Consider the following 20,056-nt stretch of genomic DNA (forward strand, 5'->3'; position numbering starts at 1 on the left):
ATGGGTGAAACTTCCGGTAGACGCCGGAACTCGCATATATTTACATTACAGCTGTAGAGCCGACAGCGCAATTCCTTTTGTTTTGGATCTATAACTTCATATAAATGTGGAAAACTCAGCTGTCATGTCTTAAAAGAGGCGACGTAACAACTCCGGTGTCTGACAAAATTGAGGGATTGGAGGATGACCTTAAAAATAATAACATTTAGTAGCATTTTTAGCTACTTTCTCAATTCAGCTGCGGCTGGTGGTGAAGCTATGAACAATCTTAAAAGTTCACATCATAATTCTTTATTTCTGCCAGAGTTAGCACACAGTGCTGATCAGTTGTAATGTTATCTCTTCACGTGCTTGTGTTTACATGCTGCGATGAGGGATGCATCGTGGTGAAGCTTTAGACCGTCTCATGTTTTGACAAAGTCAGCTGCTCACATTGCAGCGGCGTTTAAGGTGGTCTGCTCGTTACGTGGATCGTGAATAAATAAAACGAGTCATGTGAAACATTGATTGTTTTATCATCTGTGAGTGAAACATTATTGGTGTTTTTTTTAGCAAAAGTGTTAGAGAAATATCTCCGTTCATCGCTGAATGTGTGACGAATGTTGAATATGAAACTAACTTAACCACACTGCTGTCAGGTCTCTGCAGTACCCGGCATCTCTTCTCTGGTGTTCTGGAGTAACCCGACCATAATGTTGAATACAGATTTTCCTCCGTGTACTTTATCCACAAAATGAAAGATTTAAAATGTTCAGCCACATCCTTCTGACTTCATCCTCGCCTGGTAGACGGTAAAATCTGTACCGAGGAGGGCAGCTGCACTCCCTCTTCGTCAGCAGCCCAGGTCCCACAAAATGCTCCACAAATTTAGTTTGGATTTTAGTACAACCACGAGCTGCAAAACATGCGCCTGAACTGTGCAAAGACATTTTTGAAAACTTTGAGGGATTAAGTAAAACACGCTCGTTTGTATGCACCGCTAAAGCTAACAAAACCACCACTTTCAGTGGAAACAAATAGCGCTGTGTAACTTCCGGTTGCTATGCCGGAAGTTGCACCTATAATCCCTTTTACATGAGATTCCCCAGGAATAAGGTCAATAGAACCACTCCTTGGTTCTCCTGGATGTGTGCTTCAGGTCATTGTCATGTTGGAAGACACGACCACGACCATCTTCAACGCTCAGAGGGAAGAAAGTTGTTCCCCAAAGTCTCCCAGTACACGGCCACAGTCATCTTCTCCTTAAGGTCAATAGTGGGCGAAAAGTGGAAGTGATGTGTGGTTCGCGCATGTGGGGTAAGAGGTGCAGCCGCTCTCTTAGGACCCGAGCTGTCCTTTGATATGCCTGTTTTATTTATCTGAAAGAGTAATAAAAGTTAAGAAAATTAACTACTCTTATAATAAAACCAAAAATGTGATGTCTTAAGAACTTAAAGAAGAAGCACATAATCTTGAAAAAAAAAAATACAGATAAATGAAAACTAATAATTATATCAGCTATTCATTAACACTCATCAAATTCATAAACAAAGTCATAATTTATTTTTTAAGAATTTTAAATGAGGACAGGAATCACATTTGGTCAAAAATGTTCAATAGCTCTAAAGATGTTAAAGCTAAAGTCACTAAACTTTATCACATGACTAATTATCACTTATATAACAAGAAAATTGTATTTCTTTCCTAGTTTATATTTGCTGTATTTTTACTTGTTTATTAAAGCTACTTCACAGAAGTGTTTTATTTAAGTTTTTAATGATAAAAGAAGGTTATTGAAATATAAATAAGGGACAACACTAATATGTTTATTCAATTTATTCATGTTTTAAATGTCTTATAAAAGTATCGGATCAGGACTCGGTATCGGCAGATACACAGAATCCAATGACTCTGAATCGGATCGGGCCCAAAAAAAGAACCTGATCGGGACATCCCTAGTATAACCGTGCAAACTCAAAATTGAATTGAATTGAAGAATAAAAAAATAAAAAAAATAGGAATCAACTCGATTCAAGCTCTCGTGAATTGAATAGTTTCTGGAAATTATAATCAGTACCCAGCCCTAGCTAGAACACCTCAGCAGGAAAAAAAGATGTCAACAAATTATGTCTGTGCTGTGCTTAGCAACTGACCAACCACATCCGGGACACGCTGCCGGGCCTTCGAAGCAAACTCCAGAGCCAGCTGCTGTCCATTGAGAAGGAGGTGGAGGAGTACAAGAACTTCAGACCGGACGACCCGAGCCGCAAGACCAAGGCTCTACTGCAGTCAGTACCAAAACACAGTGTTGCACAGTACTACACAGTACTACACACTTCATCCAGGAACTTGCATGTGTGTCAGGATGGTGCAACAGTTTGCGGTGGACTTTGAGAAACGCATTGAAGGCTCTGGAGACCAGGTGGACACGTACGAACTGTCAGGAGGAGCCAAGATCAACCGCATCTTCCATGAACGCTTCCCCTTTGAAATGGTCAAGGTAAAGCAGTGTCCTTGCTGTCGTCATGGAGACCCACAACCTGCAGCAAGTGAGGATGCCATGACTGTGCTTCTATTCTAGCTGGAGAGTGACGAGAAGACTCTACGTAAAGAGATCAGCTACGCCATCAAAAACATCCATGGAATCAGGTACGTTTGCTGTGTTTGTGTGCAGATGTGGACCAGATTCAAGTTCAATGCTGGAGAATTGGATCATGAGTTATGGTGTGTTGTCAGACAAAGAGGATACTCTGCACAATGGGACTCATCACTCAGTCTATCGTTTTTTTTTTGCTTCTTGACACAAAGTTATCTCATACATGTCCTCAAGTAGAAACCACAACTTCTAATGTGGTTTCTGTTTTCTTTGGTCGAGTAAATGTGTTTATCTCAAGACTCAGGTTGCATGTGGTGTGCAGCGGTTTTTTCTGGCCTGTTTACTGTCCTGTTTGCTGGTGCCTGAGTGTTTCCACCTGTGTTCCTGTGCAGGACCGGCCTGTTCACACCTGACATGGCGTTTGAGACCATCGTGAAGCGGCAGATTGCTCAGATCAAAGAGCCGTGTCAGAAGTGTGTGGACATGGTCATCAGCGAGCTGGTCAACACTGTGAGGCAGTGCACACAGAAGGTACTGCGAACCTGACCCTGCACACATTCTCTCTACTTCCTGCCTCCAGATTATCAAAGCTGTCAGCTTCATTTGAACAGTTCAACCTCCTGCTTCATCCCTTTCTGACTAGAGATGTAACGATTAACCGAATGAATCAATGAATCGATCTTACCAGATCAATCCGTCTGAAATAAGCTGTTAAATTAATTAAATGTAGTAATATAATTCTAAAATGATTTCAAAATGAAATAAATCAATTATATCCTTCCAGTCTAATGTGTGGAAACATTTTGAATTGATCAAAGTCATGTGACCATACAGTGTGCTTGAGTGTTCTAATGATTATTCTGGTGTGGAAAAACAACAATTATCTCAAGCTAAAATGGGAATAGATTGACAGTCATTCTTGTTTACTTGTTTGTTTGTACACAGATTTAATTTAGTATCGAATCTGGAAAACTTCAGCTGCACTGTTCAGTACCAGCTATTTTTCTCTGAGTCTCACTACTGGAAGTTTGGATCAAGATGTCCTGGTCCATTTTGGGTCAATGAATCGGATCGTTCAAAATGAACCAAAATCACCTATAAATCAGATCAACAACCACATATTATAATGTAAATGGAATCATTAAAATGAATCGCTACACCCCTATTTCTGACCCTCGTCTCCGGGCTTCAGCCTCTCTCCTCCTGTTTTCCTCCTGCAGCTGGCTCAGTATCCGATGCTCAGAGAGGAGATGGAGAGAATCGTCACTCAGCACATCAGAGACAGAGAGAGCCGCACGAAAGACCAGGTTTGTCACATAGGAGCGCCATTAATGGCGATTCATTTATGACTTCATTAATGACTTAATTCCAGATGTTCTTCATGATTAATTGACCCTTTTGTTTGGAGACCTTCCCTGAAAAGACTAAAGTTTGCTCTGAGGAGAGCAGCACCAGAACTCATAACATATTCAGCATCTACTCTTGGACCTTTTACACACTTTTCTCCACACTGACTGCTGCCTGGAAAACAGCAGCATGTTTACTGACCATGTGCTGGAAGTACAAACACATGTTGGTCATTTGTTTTCCTTTTAGGAAAAATGTTGTTGATGCTGAGCATATGTGCCTGTCTCTGTCATTTTGTGTTTGTCCCTCTCTCTGCTCAGGTGTTGCTTTTGATTGACATTGAGCTGGCCTATGTGAACACCAACCACGAGGACTTTATTGGCTTTGCAAAGTAAGACTCTTCAAACAGATACTCTTTGATCTGTAAAAAGTCAGAATTAGCCTGGAGATAAAACGCAGGTCCACAGACATCACCTGTTTCCAGGAAGACTCACCTGTATCCCAGCTACAGAGACTGTTTAAATACTTACGTTTCCTGTGTGTGTGTGTGTGTGTGTGTGTGTGTGTCAGTGCACAGCAGAAGAGCAGTCAGATGAGTAAGAAGAAGGCTGCAGGAAACCAGGTGAGTGTTTGGCTGACCTGGGAGGGGCGGGGCTAAAGGTGGATGAATGGAAAAGTCATTCATTTGTTGCTCTCTTCTCAACTCACCACCTCTCGTCTCCATCCTTCTTTCTGCCTCTGTTGCTGTGGCAACCAGGACGAAATCATGGTGAGTGAGTGTTTGTGCGTGTGCCTCTGAGAGCGTGATTAGTTCTGCTCAAGTTCAGAGTCACGGTCAGGTTTGGTGATGGTTTCTGTTTGAGGGGGCTTAGGTTCAAGTTTTGGAGGAAGTTTGTTGAAAGTTTTGGCTTACAAAATGTCTGAGCTCACTGAGATATCCAGTCCTTCCAGATTTATGTGAAGTCATGGAGTGTTGATCTTTTCACCTTTGTAAAGTCATTACTCTGCCTTGTTATAGATCTATTTAACTACAGTCAAGCAAATGATGAAAGTGGAGCTTATTTCAGGAAAATCAGAGGTTAGCTGCTAGTGAAAGGATGAAAATAAACATAAAAACAGAAATGGATAAATCTGTGTTTAACTTAGATGTTTTTATTGTAAATGTTATTTTAATTTGAGAGAATCAGATTACGATTGAAGTGCTTTGTTCTTTACGGTGTGGACCTGTGACGGCTTTCATCTAAATAAGGAGCCGTTGAAGTATACTTGTGTATTAGAAAAAAAACATATATATTTGTATGTATGTGACCATGTAGAGGAGGAAGTAGACTAACTGAGTACTTGAAACATTGTAACTATAGATAGTATATAAAAAGTAAACCTCAGGTAAACTACCTCACTTTCAAAGTAGACCAGTAAAAAGGCCATTTGGGCCTGTTTGTACTGATCAGACCCTAGTAGGAGGTGTAGTTTTATTTTACCGTTTAACCCTTTAACCCCTGAGGCATCACTGGTGACACTTAAGCGCAAAGCCTTAAACTTACTGTAACTTTTCAACCATTAACACAATAATTCCAGCAGATTCTCCTTCATAATCTGCTGGTATTATTATGTTAACGGTTGAAAAGTTACAATAAATCAAAGAACATAAACACTGGAGCTCTGGTGTTTATGGGGTTAAGAACATTTTATTCCGCTTTGCATTTTTTTTTAACAATAAACATTAATGTTTTTTGCAGAAATAAGAACAGAAATATATAAATAATTTCCTCCAAATGTGAAATTGAAATCTGTGCATTCTGGAGGAGCGAGCATGGCCTCCTAATGTCAGGGAGGGAAAGTCTCTGCATAGTTTATGCTTTAGGTGCACCTCAACCTTAAATTTAGAAACCTAACTAACCTAAACTAAATAAATGCTGATTTAGTAACCCTTACTTAAAAAAAACACAATTATTTTGCTTTTTTTTATTTCAGAGAGCAACCATGTAGAGATAAAAGTCACAAGTTGCAGCATCCTGGTATAGACTAAGCATACTTGTACTGCACTTAGATTCCTTTTTGCTAAGGGACCAAAGACCACTTCCATCTTTAGTGTAGAGACAGAATCTGTTTGTCAAATGATGAAAATATTGTTGATTTAGTCTTTTACAAAGATTTAAAAGGTAAAAATGGTGTTAACATAAGAAAGCGGTTTTACACTCCCAGCTTTTGATTAGAGCTGGATTAACACAATCAATTAATCTGTATACTGTAATAGATCTAAGATTAATAGATCAATAATTGATTCATAGAAATATCGATCGATTTAGCACTTGAAGATGAAGTCCGCTAGTTTGATGCTAATGTAAAATTGTATTTCCCATAGGACGGCTAATGCTAACGCTCGGTCGACATAGACATACATTGATGACTAAATGAACTTTTTTATAAACAGACATGAATTTTCCAAACTCTTTTAAGGAAATATTTTTTTAAAGTAACCATTTGGGCTCTAAAACATTTTTTCCTCATTCTTTCTTCTTCTGGAATAAGGCAATAGGCTATAGTCTGATCTCCACCTAGTGTCCAAACTGAAACGTCCTCCAAGAGAAGCAGAACAATGTTTCCAATGTTAATGATCTGAACATTTTAGTTAGAACTTCTCCTTTAGAGAATCCATGTAACTCTGGATGATATTAACAATCTCAGTATTTCACTGATACATTTACAGTATGATAACCTTATTCCGCTTAAAACTAAATATATTCAATCAATGTATTTCTAAACAAATGTGTATATTTGTTCAAAACTGATTTGAATCGAAGAATGAAAATAATCCAAAAAAAAATTAGTTGAATCGATTCAGGGTCTTTTAAATTGAATCAAAATGTTTTTGGAAATTATAATCGATACCAAGCCCTAGTTTTGATGTTTGCACACAGTTCAACAGCTCTGTTTTTGTAAAGTCTTCATGATGTCAAGCCTTCCAGTTCCTCCATTATGGTCACAGTCAGCCGAGCACTTGAACCTTCATGAAGGGGCCGTGAGGTGGCACTCAGTCTGGATAGCTCCTCAATACACTGAAGCAGGTCAACCTTTATCACTGGTGAGACGAAGGACAGGCCTTCCATCAGACAGATGAAGCTCTTTTTGCGAGAAGTTTTCAAATTTTGGTGCAGGAAAGGAGCTTTGTGATCCAGAAACTACGACTGAAGTTACAGCATTGACTGTAGAAGAGAACTGGACTGAGAGAGTGTGACATCACCCTTCTAGGCTTTACGTCCTGCTCCAGTAGAACGAGGTCAATTCAGTCACCATTTTTTCACGTTATGGATGTCGGAGACAGACATCGTCACTAAGCAATGATTGATCCGAGTCGGTCTGAGTCATTGTCTCTATGGCAACCACTCTCACCAATTAAGGCCACTTGAAAGCGGGCTCAGGATAATCTGTCAATCAAACGTCTTGAACCGTGGATGTTTCTTATTGAAGCATCTGATTGGCCAGTTTATATCTTGAATAACTCACAGAAAAAATGTGAAAAAGACGAGGACTATCAAAAAGATGTTAAAAATGTATCAGGTCAACAATGACCAATAGTCTATGGAACCACCAGCTATTTCCTGTTTGGAACTCCAGAGGGGAGGAGTCACTCAGTCCATTTCTCATAAACACTCCATGAGTTACAAACAGTTTAAAGTTCTGTGGTCAGTTTAACAGTTTACAGAGTAATTTATGGTTTGCACTGTCGTTGACATTCAGCATAATTAGATGAAATTTTCAATCTGCTGTTCAGAGCGTTTCTATGTTCAGTTCAGTGTGTGTTTGTGCTTCTGGTTGGATAAATGTTCACTGGAGATGATTGATGAAATCTTTGGTGGATTGATGCGATTCCGATGAAGATGTGATGTTACTAGTACATCAATACCAAGCGTGTTCTCTTCCTGTGTCATTGCACACACAGGTGATCCGCAAAGGCTGGCTAACCATCAACAACATTGGCATTATGAAGGGCGGAGCCAAAGAGTACTGGTTTGTCTTAACCGCAGAGACCCTCTCCTGGTACAAAGATGATGAGGTAAGTCACTATCAAGTTAACTCTTATTTAGTGCTACCAGAAACGATTATTTTAATAGTCAACTAATCACCGATTATTTTTTCTGATTAGTCGACTAATCAGGTCATGATGAAACTGGATGTAAAGCACAGATCTTAACCATCATTAGCTTTAAACTAACTAAAAACTCGATAGTATAGCATTACCTGTGATAATGCTAGTGTGAATGCTGTAAGCTGAATTTGGCAGCTGAAGACGATAGTGCTGATAGCTGAAGATGCTGAAATTGATAGCAAAAATTTCTGATCTATAGCTTAAAAAACGCTGAAGCTGATAGCCAGCTGAAATATTAGTTAAATGCCACAGTAGCCAAAAAAAAAGCCTAAGTTAGCCAAAACAGCTAGCATGCAGCTGAATTATTAGCTGCATTACAAAACAACCTATAAAACATAACAAAAAAATCTTAAATTAGGCAAAGAGCTATCATGTAACTGAAATATTAGCTAAACTCCAAAAAATCCTAACAAAAACAGCCCAAAACAGCTATTATGGAAATATTACCTTAACTCCAAAATAGCCTAAAAAAACAGAAAAAAATCACAAATTAGCCAAAACAGCTAGCATGTCTGAATTTCAAAACAACTTTTAAAACTAAAAGAAGGCTTAAGTTACCCAAAACAGCCAGCATGTAACTGAAATATTAACTAAATTCCAAAATGACCTAAAAACTGAAAAAAAATCCAGAATTAGCCAAAATAACTAGCAAATGTAGCCACGAGGGGGGCCCAAGCCAGGGTCTCATTGTGCCGGTCCCCAGCCCGGATAAATACAGAGGGTTGTGTCAGGAAGGGCATCCGACGTAAAATCTTGCCAAATCAAATATGCGAATCAGACCTACGAAATCCATACCGGATCGGTCGAGGCCCGGGTTAACAACGACCGCCATCGGTGCTGTTCACCGACAGGGTGCCGGTGGAAATTGGACTACTGTTGGTGGAAGAAGGAGAGGAGGAAGGCGGGTTCGTAGGGAGAGAGAGAAGAGGAAAGTCACTAGTGTTGGACTGAGAGTTGGGACTTTGAATGTTGGAACTATGACAGGAAAGGGTAGAGAGTTAGTGGACATGATGCAGAGGAGAAAGGTAGACATACTGTGTGTCCAGGAGACCAGGTGGAAAGGTAGCAAGGCTAGAAGTTTAGGAGCAGGGTTCAAGTTGTTCTATCATGGTGGAGATGGGAAGAGAAATGGAGTAGGAGTTATCCTAAAGGAGGAGTTTGTTAGGAGTGTTGTGGAGGTAAAAAGAGTGTCAGATAGAGTGATGAGTCTGAAGATAGAAATGGAGGGTGTCATGTTCAATGTTGTTAGTGGGTATGCCCCACAGGTAGGATGTGAGCTGGAAGAGAAGGAGAAGTTCTGGTTGGATCTTGATGAAGTGATGATGAGCATCCCTGGAAATGAGAGAGTTGTCATTGGTGCAGATTTCAATGGTCATGTTGGTGCAGGAAACCGAGGTGATGAGGAGGTGATGGGCAGGTTTGGTATCCAGGAGAGGAATGTAGAAGGACAGATGGTGGTTGATTTAGCAAAAAAGATGGAAATGGCGATAGTGAATACATTCTTTGAGAAGAGACAGGAACATAGAGTGACCTATAAGAGTGGAGGTAGAAGCACACAGATAGACTACATCTTGTGTAGACGGTGTAATCTGAAGGAGATCAGTGACTGTAAAGTAGTGGTTGGTGAGAGTGTTTCCAGACAGCACAGGATGGTGGTGTGTAGAATGACTCTGGTGGTGAAGAAGATGAAGAAAGAGAGGGCAAAGGCAGAGAAGAGGACAAACTGGTGGAAGCTGAAAAAAGAAGATTGTTGCATGACTTTTAAGAAACAGTTGAAACAGGCTCTGGGTGGTCAGGAGGTACTCCCAGATGACTGGATAACTACAGCTAATGTGATCAGGGAGACAGGTAGGAGTGTACTTGGTGTGTCATCAGGAAAGAGAGTTGATAAGGAGACTTGGTGGTGGAATGAGGAGGTGCAGGAGTGTATACGGAGTAAGAGACTAGCTAAGAAGAAGTGGGACACTGAGAGGACTGAGGAGAGTAGACAGGAGTACAGGGAGATGCAGCGTAAGGTGAAAGTAGAGGTGTCAAAGGCCAAACAAAGAGCTTATGATGACTTGTACGCTAGGTTGGGTAGTAAGGAGGGAGAGACTGACCTGTACAGACTAGCAAGGCAGAGAGATCGAGATGGGAAGGACATGCAGCAGGTTAGGGTGATCAAGGATAGGAATGGTAATGTGGTGACAGGTGTCAGTGGTGTAATGGAAAGATGGAAAGAATACTTTGAAGAGTTGATGAATGAAGAGAATGAGAGAGAACAAAGAGTAGAAGAGGTGACGGTTGTGGAGCAGGAAGTAAGAAAGATTAGTAAAGGTGAAGTGAGAGGGGCTTTGAAGAGGATGAAGAGTGGAAAGGCTCTTGGTCCTGATGATATACCTGTGGAGGTATGGAAGTGTCTAGGAGAGATGGCAGTGGAGTTTTTGACCGGGTTGTTCAACAGGATCTTAGGTGGTGAGAAGATGCCTGAGGAATGGAGGAGAAGTGTGATGGTGCCCATTTTTAAGAATAAGGGAGATGTGCAGAGTTGTGGTAACTACAGAGGAATAAAGCTGATGAGCCATACAATGAAGGTGTGGGAAAGAGTAGTGGAAGCCAGACTAAGAGCAGAAGTGAACATTTGTGAGCAGCAGTATGGTTTCATGCCAAGAAAGAGCACTACAGATGCAACATTTGCTTTGAGGATGTTGATAGAGAAGTACAGAGAAGGTCAGAGAGAGCTCCACTGTGTCTTTGTAGATCTGGAGAAAGCTTATGACAGAGTGCCCAGAGAGGAACTATGGTATTGTATGAGGAAGTCTGGAGTGACAGAGAAGTATGTCCGAGCAGTGCAGGACATGTATGAGGGCTGTAAGACAGTGGTGAGGTGTGCTGTAGGGGTGACAGAGGAGTTCAAGGTGGAGGTGGGATTACATCAGGGATCAGCTCTGAGCCCCTTCCTGTTTGCAATGGTGATGGACAGACTGACGGATGAGGTTAGACAGGAATCACCATGGACTATGATGTTTGCAGATGATATTGTGATTTGTAGTGAGAGCAGGGAACAGGTGGAGGTGGAGTTAGAGAGGTGGAGGTTTGCCCTGGAAAGGAGAGGAATGAAGGTTAGCCGCAGTAAGACAGAGTACATGTGTGTGAATGAGAGGAACCAGAGTGGAAGAGTGAGGTTACAGGGAGAAGAGATAAAGAAGGTGGAGGAGTTTAAGTATTTAGGGTCAACAGTACAGAGTAATGGAGAGTGTGGAAAAGAAGTGAAGAGGAGAGTGCAAGCAGGTTGGAATGGGTGGAGAAAAGTGTCAGGTGTGATGTGTGACAGAAGAGTTTCAGCACAAATGAAAGGAAAGGTGTACAAGACTGTGGTGAGACCAGCCATGTTGTTTGGACTAGAAACAGTGGGACTGAAGAAAAGACAGGAAGCAGAGCTGGAGGTAGCAGAGATGAAGATGCTGAGGTTCTCTTTGGGAGTGACCAGGATGGATAGGATCAGGAATGAATACATCAGAGGGACAGCACATGTTAGAGGTTTTGGAGATAAAGTCAGAGAGGCCAGACTGAGATGGTTTGGACATGTTCAGAGGAGAGACAGTGAATATATTGGTAGAAGGATGCTGAGTCTAGAGCTGCAGGAAAGAGGTCTAGAGGAAGACCAAAGAGGAGGTTTATGGATGCAGTGAATGAAGACATGAAGGTGGCTGGTGTTAGAGTGGAGGATGCTGAAGACAGGCTTAGATGGAGGAAACTGATTCGCTGTGGCGACCCCTGAAGGGAAAAGCCGAAAGGAAAAGAAGAAGAACTAGCATGTAGCTGAAATATTAGCTAAACTCCAAAAATACCCTAAAAAACCTTAATAAATCAAGATAGTCCAAAAAGCTAGCAGAATGCCAATATAACTTTAAACTTTATTACACTCTGACCCCTATAATATAAAGTAAGGAGTAATCGACTATTAAATTAGTCGTCGACTATCTTAATAGTTGATTCGTCGTTGATTAATCGACTTATCATGCCAGCCCTACTTTCCTTTCATTAGGATTAACAAGCTGTCTTCTGAGTAATCAGACCTATCACAAACGGGCAGACAGCTGGTTCCACGTGCAGCAGGTTCATCAGCTCAGATAGAAACTAAGCACAGCTAAAGCTAAATCAGGGTCAGACAGGCAGAGGTCAATCACGATCATCGCAGAAGAGACTAGAGATGTCAGAGTCCAGGTGAGGGTCGGGGCAGGCGGCAACCAATCAGAGATAAAGCAGAATATCAGGTCCTGCTAGAAACGCTTAGTAATGCAAGCAAAGTGGCACAAACAATACTTCACACTTTTTTAAACTTTTGGTTTAGATTCAGAGGGGGATTTTCCTTGACTTCCATCTTAGCCCTTTAACACCGGAACTCCAGTGTTGATGTTCTTTGATTTAATGTAACTTTTCAACCGTTAACACAATATTTCCAGTAGATTGTGAAGGAGAAAAGTTGCTCGAGCCGCTTTGCTCCTTCAGAATCTACTGGAATTATCGTGTTAACGGTTGAAAAGGTACAGCATATTAAAGATTTTGTGTTTAAGCATCACAAAACCCCATTTTTGTACACTTTTTTTCAGTTCATGGTAACGTTCATGCTTTAGGAACTCTCTGCTCACCTGTGAAAAGCGAGGACATGAGGTACCCTCTGATGCTGCTTGTTGCTCCTCTTGCAGGAGAAGGAGAAGAAGTACATGCTGCCTGTGGACAATCTCAAACTGAAGGACATCGAGAAGAGCTTCATGTCCAGCAAACACATCTTTGCACTGTTCAATACTGAACACCGGTGTGTGCCGCGCTTATCTGAGGAAACGATCTTGTTGTTTACAGCCTCTGAAGAGCTTTCCTTTTGTGTTGTCACAGAAATGTTTACAAGGACTACCGTCAGCTGGAGCTAGCCAGTGAGTCTCAGGAAGAGGTGGACAGCTGGAAGGCGTCTTTCCTGCGTGCTGGCGTGTACCCTGAACGCAGCGTGGTACTCCTGTTGATGCAGATTACTGTCAGCATGTTGTTATCTACAGATTACTGCTTACACTGATCTCTCCTTTTCTCGTGGAACGACCTGCAGGACAAGGAAAAGGTGAGCGTGGTTTCACAGAGTGCACATGTTACAGCTCTGTGTGTGTTTAAAGGTGTGTGTGTCTGCAGCCGGAAGCAGAAGAGTCCAATTCTGACGGGCAGATCCACAGTCTGGATCCTCAGCTGGAGCGGCAGGTGGAGATTGTCAGGAATCTGGTGGACTCGTACCTGTCCATCATCCACCGCACCGTCAGGGACCTGATCCCCAAGACCATCATGCACCTGATGGTCAACAACGTATGACACACACAGACAAAACCACACATAGTCAGACACTCAGAGGAAATGTTGGTGCTGATGTGACCTTTCTGCTCCTCAGACTAAAGAGTTCATCCATGCAGACCTGCTGGCTCACCTTTACTCCTGTGGAGATCAGAACACCCTGATGGAGGAGTCCCAGGAGCAGGTGAGGCCAGCTGTTCTGTGAAGGGTCATGTATTGTCCCAGCTGTTTCATAATTGCTTTACTTGCTCCCTGCCCGCTCTGCCTTCCAGTGTTGTTTTGACTAGGGTTGGGTATCCATTATAATTTCCTTTTGTTTTACATGAGCCTGAATCGATTTGATTCGGATTTTTTTTTTATGTTTCAACTCAATTTAATTTTCAGTTTAGACATTTATACCCATTTGTTTAGAAATACATTCATAATCTACTATACGTTTGGAATATATTCATATGAATTTGATACAGTTCACATACTGTAAATGTATTAGTGAAATAATGAGATTGTTAATAGCATACAGTGGCTGCGTTTCCATGTGCAAAATGTCTTGATCAGATCAAAGATCAGATTAGAATAGAACTGTGCACATAGACCCTGAAAAACTTCATCCCATTGTAACAAACGTTTCCCTGCGCCACACTGTTGATCAGAATAAATCATGTTGACATGCGCAGAACTGTCTAAAATACCGGAAATAGTCGTAGAAGAAGAAATAACGAGTTCCATTGTAACAAACAAAGATCATGTATAGAGCGAGATGATCCTCTGAGAGTGCTTTTATTATTATTAACTGTCTGTTCGTTCATCCATCCATCCATCTTCTTGACCGCTGCTTCCCTTTCGGGGTCGCGGGGTGCCGGAGCCTAACCCGGCTACTGAAGGGCGAAGGCGGGGTTCACCCTGGACAGGTCTCCAGTCTGTCTCAGGGCCTCAAACACACACATATTCACTCTCACATTTATACCTAGGGACAATTTAGAGTCACCAATTAACCTATGAAGCATGTTTTTGGACGGTGGGAGGAAGCCGGAGTCCCCGGTGAAAACCCAGGCATGCACGGGAAGAACATGCAAACTCCACACAGAAAGGTCCCAGCCGGGATTCGAACCGGGGCCTTCTCGCTGTGAGGCAAGAGCGCTAACCACTGCACCACCGTGCAGCCCCTGTTCGTTCATAATTTTCTAAATATGTGCAGCAATGTGCATCTTCCCTGCATGTAAATATGTTTGAATAACATCAGCCTTTGTTTTGTCTGGTCTTCTGATTGGAAATATGAATTTATGTGATATTTACACGGTTTCTCAGGACTGTTCGGTGATCAGAGCAGCATTTCTGCATTCAAAAGCCGCCTCCGCCGGTTCATACCGTCCTGAAGCCGCTCGGAGAGACAGTTCTCCCGGGAGACACGGTTTTCCAGAATCCGGCGGGTCTCTCACACAGATCAGCCCAACGGACTGCAGTCCAAAACTCACAATGTAACAAAGCACCCTGTGCCCGCGCTCACAGACAATAAAGCTGTGAATCTGGCTTTTCTACTCAAAGAAAAGAGTTTGCTCGCGGAGAGCTGATCGGTTCTGTTGGCGCTCCAAAGACTCCCATACCCTCTATGCATGACGTAAAATCCAGTGCAGTGATGACACAAGATCGGAACGTGTGTTTACATGCAGCTTGATTGGAACACCCATCAGTATAACCCACCTGTCTTGATCGGAAAGAAATTTGGATCTGAAAGAGTCTGATCGGGCCAGAATATTCCTAACAGCGTGTTTACATGACGCATTTCTGTTCCGATTACTTGTGGCCATGTAAACGTAGCTATTGTTACATGGATTCTCTAAAGGAGAAGTTCTAACTAAAATGTTCAGATCATTAACATTGGAAACATTGTTCTGCTTCTCCAGGAGGACATTTCAGTTTGACCACTAGGTGGCGATCACGCTACAGCATTACACCTTATTCCAGAAGAAGAAGACATTATAAAAAATAAAATGATGTTTTGACCACAAATAGTTACTTTAAAAAATATTTCCTTAAAAGAGTTTGGAAAATTCATGTCTGTGAGTTTATAAAGATGTTCATTTAGTCAGAAATGTATGTCTAGCATTAGCCGTCCTATGGGAAATTCTATTAACTGTTAGCATCAAGCTAGCAGACTTTAGATTTATGTGCTAAATTAATTTATATATTTTAATGAATCGATTATTGATCTATTAAGCTTAAATCAATCCAGACTGATGAATCGATTGTATAAACCCAGCCCTAGTTTTGACCTGGGAAAACTTTCCTTCTGCTTTTGCTCCAGGCTCAGCGCCGAGATGAGATGCTCCGAATGTACCACGCTCTTCGAGAGGGCCTAAACATCATCGGTGATATCAGCACCACCACTATCAGCACAGCAGCACCGCCGCCAGTGGACGACTCGTGGCTGCAGGTGACAGGAATGCCGTGTGGACGCAGGTAAGCTGCTTGACTGCCCTATGCGGTGGAGCGGGGGGGGGTTATCAACAAAGATATGTCAGAATTACCCCCCTACTCACTATATAGTGCGTTCACCATTTTCTAGTGCTGTTCGAATCTACTAATTCCAAAATCGAGTGCACTAGACATTTCCCAGAAGTCTTTGTGAAAAAGTAGCTTGCACTGATGGTCACTAGATTAGCACATATAGACCACAATGCATTGTGGTTGAACAATTTGAGCAAAAAAACATGTTAAATGTAATTTTTGAATAAACCATCCACATTTAGATGTCCGAATTACCTTTCAAATCCAGGGCACTGTATCATTTTTTAGTAGTTAGGGATTAGGGAGGGAGTTCGGACAAAAGCCAAGTCTCTGCTGCTCCGAACAGGTCTCCAATGTCCAGCCCAACCCCCCAACGCCGCGCCCCACCAGGTCCCCCCCGACCCGGTGGACGTGCAGCCCCTGGCCCCCCATCCCGCCCCGCTGTGTCACCGGATCCGGGACCTCCTCCCAATGTACCCTCAAGGCCCAATAGAGCCCCCCCGCCGGGAGTGCCCAGGTACTGCTGCTATGGTTTGTGTTGACAGGAACCCGGAGGTGGCGAGCAGGACGCCTGCCGCACCTGAAGGTTCTGGTTTTCTGAGGATCTAATGCAGCCAGGACAGAACTTTAGGAGGTCGGTTTGCAGGTGATCCAGCGCAGAAAACATCATTCCGATGATGTTTTAATCTGCAGAGATCTGGGATCAGACTGAAACAAAGGATTAATAATTCAGCGATCAGGAATCTGAAGATACTCGGTTAAGGTGAAATGATGACTTTACTGTGCAGAATGAACAGATAAAACATAGACGTGTCTCCTGATGTTCAGACCAGCGTGTCCAGCTTCAGCCACACAGATTCAACATGTGCAGAGCATCAACACACAGAGCCCTGGAAGCGTCTGGATCACGGGGTTTCCTACAGGAGAGGTTTGACAGCTTCTCAAGGAAGCTGGACACAGCTGGTCTAATGAACAGTGTGATCAGAACAGGTTCAGACAAAGAGGAAGTCCCTTCCTCTTTGTTGGTGCTGTAGAACAAGAAGAGACGATCCACAAACGACTCACACAGACACAGGAGAGAAAGGCTGGTCCGTCTTTCTTCCTGTCCTCCCTCCAGCCATCATTTCATCCCTCAGTAGATTCCCAGATATTCCCACATTTAGGATCCCTCAGTTTCACCTTTGTGTCTCCAGGATGAGGATCACCTGAGCAGAGGAAGCTCTCCAATGAGGCAGGAAATCATGACTCGGCTATTTCACCTTCCACCCATCTACATGGAGCCATGCTGTCTGTCTGTCTATGTGGTCTCTGTTTGTGTGATCCTGTTCTAACAGTACCATAAAAGGGCAAACAGGAAGCTGTCAGGAGTGTTAGTGGTAAGTGGGAGCTCCGCCCACAGCCCTTCTCTCTTATTCTTTCAGAATCTCTGTCAGTGACCAGTGAGGAGTTCACCAATGGTACGTCAGTGATGTCTCAGTCCCGTACCCGCCCCGTATGAGTGGGTGTATGCAGGTAGAGCTCCCCCTCACACCTTGTGGCCCCACCCACACCCGAGCATCCTAGCTAGCTGTGTGACTGAGCTGTGACTGATCGTCTCTGCTGTTGTCTGTTTCTGTTGTTTGTTGCCAGTTGACGACCTCTTGCATCTCCATATCAATTAATCAGGCCAGCCTCTGACTCCGCCCCCTGATGCTAGTTCATATACACATGTCCAACCGCTGAGAGTCTCCTGCTGAAATCCTGTCCTCCCCATCTGATACCATAGCAAAGTTTTACAATAAACAAGACAGAAAATCAAAGTTGTTTCTTTAAAAAAAAGCCCAAGGATAGTGAGAGTCACAGAAACTCCCACGCAGCGTTTTCATCTGACAGACGACAGCTTCAGAGTGAGGGAGTGTGATCCATCAATGACACCATTAAAGCTCAAACTGCACTGGGGAGTGTCAGAACAGAGAACGCTGGCTTCATGTTCGGCCATTGAAATTCACGGATCTGTGGAGATCATCTCTGTTGGAACTCTCTGGGATGAGGATTCTCTGAAGTGTATTAATGTCTGTTCATCCACCACTGCACAACTGCTACCATGGTCTTAAGGAGGTGTAGTTTATGAACAAGCAGTCAAAGAAAAAGGCACAGATGATACGATGGACGTCTAATTCCAATCTGGTTTTCTGAATCAGCTCCCTGTCACTGATGCAGGATCCTTGGGACTAACTGGTATCAGTACTCTCTTCCTGGTTCCACTCAGACATTTACTGCTCAGTAGAGGTCGATGTTATTCAAACTGGTTGGTATTAGGTTTGAGTTGGGTTCTAACTGGATCCCACAGACCTCTGTTTGAGTCGAGGAGCGCTACTCTCTTCAGATTCAGATGATTTACTGTTTTCTTCTTTTTCTCTTGTCTTTCTCCATCTCTGTGTTTGTTTCTCTGTCATCTCTCCCCAGTCGTCCCAATAAAGGTAGCCCCGCCCACGGAGAGAGCCCCCAGTCTTCGATTGAGGGTTAATATGAGTGTGTGTGTGAGCTCTTGATGCTACAGTGAACTTTACCAGTGATGATCATTGTCAGCACAATGTGACAAAACAATCAGCAAACCTCTACTGCAATACTGAGAGCGTACACCTGTGGTCCAGGTGAGGCTGCCCGTCTGTCTGCAGCCTGCCTCACCACACACAAACACCCGATGCACCGCAGTTTGATTCCCAGCTGCTCCTTGTCCTCCAGTGTAAATTCAAGACATTCTGGAACTTCTGTTCTGTGTAAAGTTTAGAAATATTTTCAAGTTGTCAATTTATTTATTGATTTATTTATGATGTGCAGCTCCCAAGTGTGGCGTGTGTTCAGTAAGTGTGTGTTTGTCCTGTTGCACTTCAACTGCTCTGTTTTGACCAGTAGCTACTGCTTCTTGCTGCCAGAGGTGGATGAAACTGGTCCAACAGAGAGGAAATGGATCCGCCTGTCTCGACCCTGGTGGCTCCAGAGTTCTGTCTTTCTTTCTTTAAAAGGTGCTCACTTGTTCCAACTGGTTCTGAAAAATGTAGTAGTGCACAAAATGTGTGGTATTCCATGTTTGTTCAACTCTTCAGGTGTAAATACCCGACTTCCTGAGTGCGTGTTCGTTTAGAAGTGTTGTTAGCTGCTGATGAAGATGTCTGCACTGCAGGAAACCCGTTCTTCACCTGCAGCTCTGGAGTGTTCGTGTTTCAGCTGCTTTTCTTAAAGATAAACGGCTGAACTTTTCCTCCCAACACTGTGTTTGCTCTCTGTGTGGTGACTGTAGCGTTCAGCTGCGTATTGGTAGAGGTGACGTGTTTCCGTGTTTCCATTAGTGCCAGCATGCTCAGTAAAGTGATTTTCAAAGTGTTGTGAACTGCAGGTTGTTAAACATTGCGATGCTGCACGGCACTCTGCAGCCCTCTAACACACTCTCATCCTGTATCAGTATAAATCTATGTGGATAGAATATATTAAACTATAGTAATGCACCATGTATGTGTTAAAAACATGTATTACACTAAGATATGCAGTCAGTGGCCAGCAATAGTGTGTGTGTGTGCGTGTGTGTGCATGTGTGTGTAGTTTGTTGTGTATCTTGGTGTCATGTGATTGACACCAACAGAAACGTATGTTAAAACAAATAAAGTTGTGTGAATAAAGATGAGGAGTGTCTGCTCTTCCTCAGAAAACCCAGAGGTGTTCCTCACATGAACCCAGCCAGCAAGGGAAAGTGGGGCCATATGGTTTAAAAGTGGGCAGAAAACGTGGCTCCAAATGGATTTGTCTGCAGTTTCTGTGGTGGACCCACCTGTGTTTGTCCACACTGACTTAAGTGGAAACTTAATTGGTAAGCTCGTTACGCTAGCCGACCACCTGGTGGACAGCGGGGCTCGCTAGCTCACAACAGCAGAGCTTGCTAGCATGCTACAGCGGATCTCGCTAGCTCGGTGCAGTGGATCTCGTTAGCATGCTACAGTGGAGCTCGCTAGCTCGGTACAGTGGATCTCGTTAGCTTGCTAAAGCGGAGCTTGGTAGCTCAATACACCCCAACATGCTAGCTTGCTTTAGAGAAGCTCGCTAGCATGCTACATTGGAGCTTGCTAGCTCAATACAGCAGAACTTGCTATGTCGGTACAGCGAAGCTTGCTAGCATGCTGCAATGTAGTGCT

The 20,056-nt window shown here is 43.0% G+C and overlaps 1 protein-coding gene across 6 annotated transcripts in view; it reads left to right on the plus strand.

Moving 5' to 3' along the window:
* Positions 1-19,551, plus strand: part of LOC112160045 (dynamin-1) — a 28,988-nt gene extending 9,437 nt beyond the window's left edge. The window contains exons 7-24 of one of the 6 annotated variants that reach the window (XR_002921592.1): positions 2,125-2,267; positions 2,344-2,479; positions 2,561-2,628; positions 2,968-3,106; positions 3,796-3,882; positions 4,243-4,313; positions 4,493-4,544; positions 4,680-4,691; positions 7,866-7,979; positions 12,761-12,870; positions 12,948-13,059; positions 13,153-13,164; positions 13,233-13,400; positions 13,483-13,569; positions 15,688-15,842; positions 16,237-16,407; positions 17,312-17,402; positions 17,520-19,551. Coding sequence is in view for 4 of the 6 variants with exons in the window: in XM_024294372.1 (XP_024150140.1) it covers positions 2,125-2,267; positions 2,344-2,479; positions 2,561-2,628; positions 2,968-3,106; positions 3,796-3,882; positions 4,243-4,313; positions 4,493-4,544; positions 4,680-4,691; positions 7,866-7,979; positions 12,761-12,870; positions 12,948-13,059; positions 13,153-13,164; positions 13,233-13,400; positions 13,483-13,569; positions 15,688-15,842; positions 16,237-16,407; positions 18,336-18,396 (1,698 nt within the window). In the remaining 2 variants the exon portion in view is untranslated. Of the gene's footprint in view, positions 1-2,124; positions 2,268-2,343; positions 2,480-2,560; positions 2,629-2,967; positions 3,107-3,795; positions 3,883-4,242; positions 4,314-4,492; positions 4,545-4,679; positions 4,692-7,865; positions 7,980-12,760; positions 12,871-12,947; positions 13,060-13,152; positions 13,165-13,232; positions 13,401-13,482; positions 13,570-15,687; positions 15,843-16,236; positions 16,408-17,311 lie in introns of all 6 variants that reach the window. The other 5 variants (XR_002921593.1, XM_024294374.1, XM_036213516.1 and 2 more) reach the window with 5 other exon arrangements.
* The last annotated feature ends 505 nt before the right edge of the window (positions 19,552-20,056 follow it).

Source organism: Oryzias melastigma, linkage group LG9 (genome assembly GCF_002922805.2).
Source record: "Oryzias melastigma strain HK-1 linkage group LG9, ASM292280v2, whole genome shotgun sequence".
Classification (NCBI taxonomy): domain Eukaryota; kingdom Metazoa; phylum Chordata; class Actinopteri; order Beloniformes; family Adrianichthyidae; genus Oryzias; species Oryzias melastigma.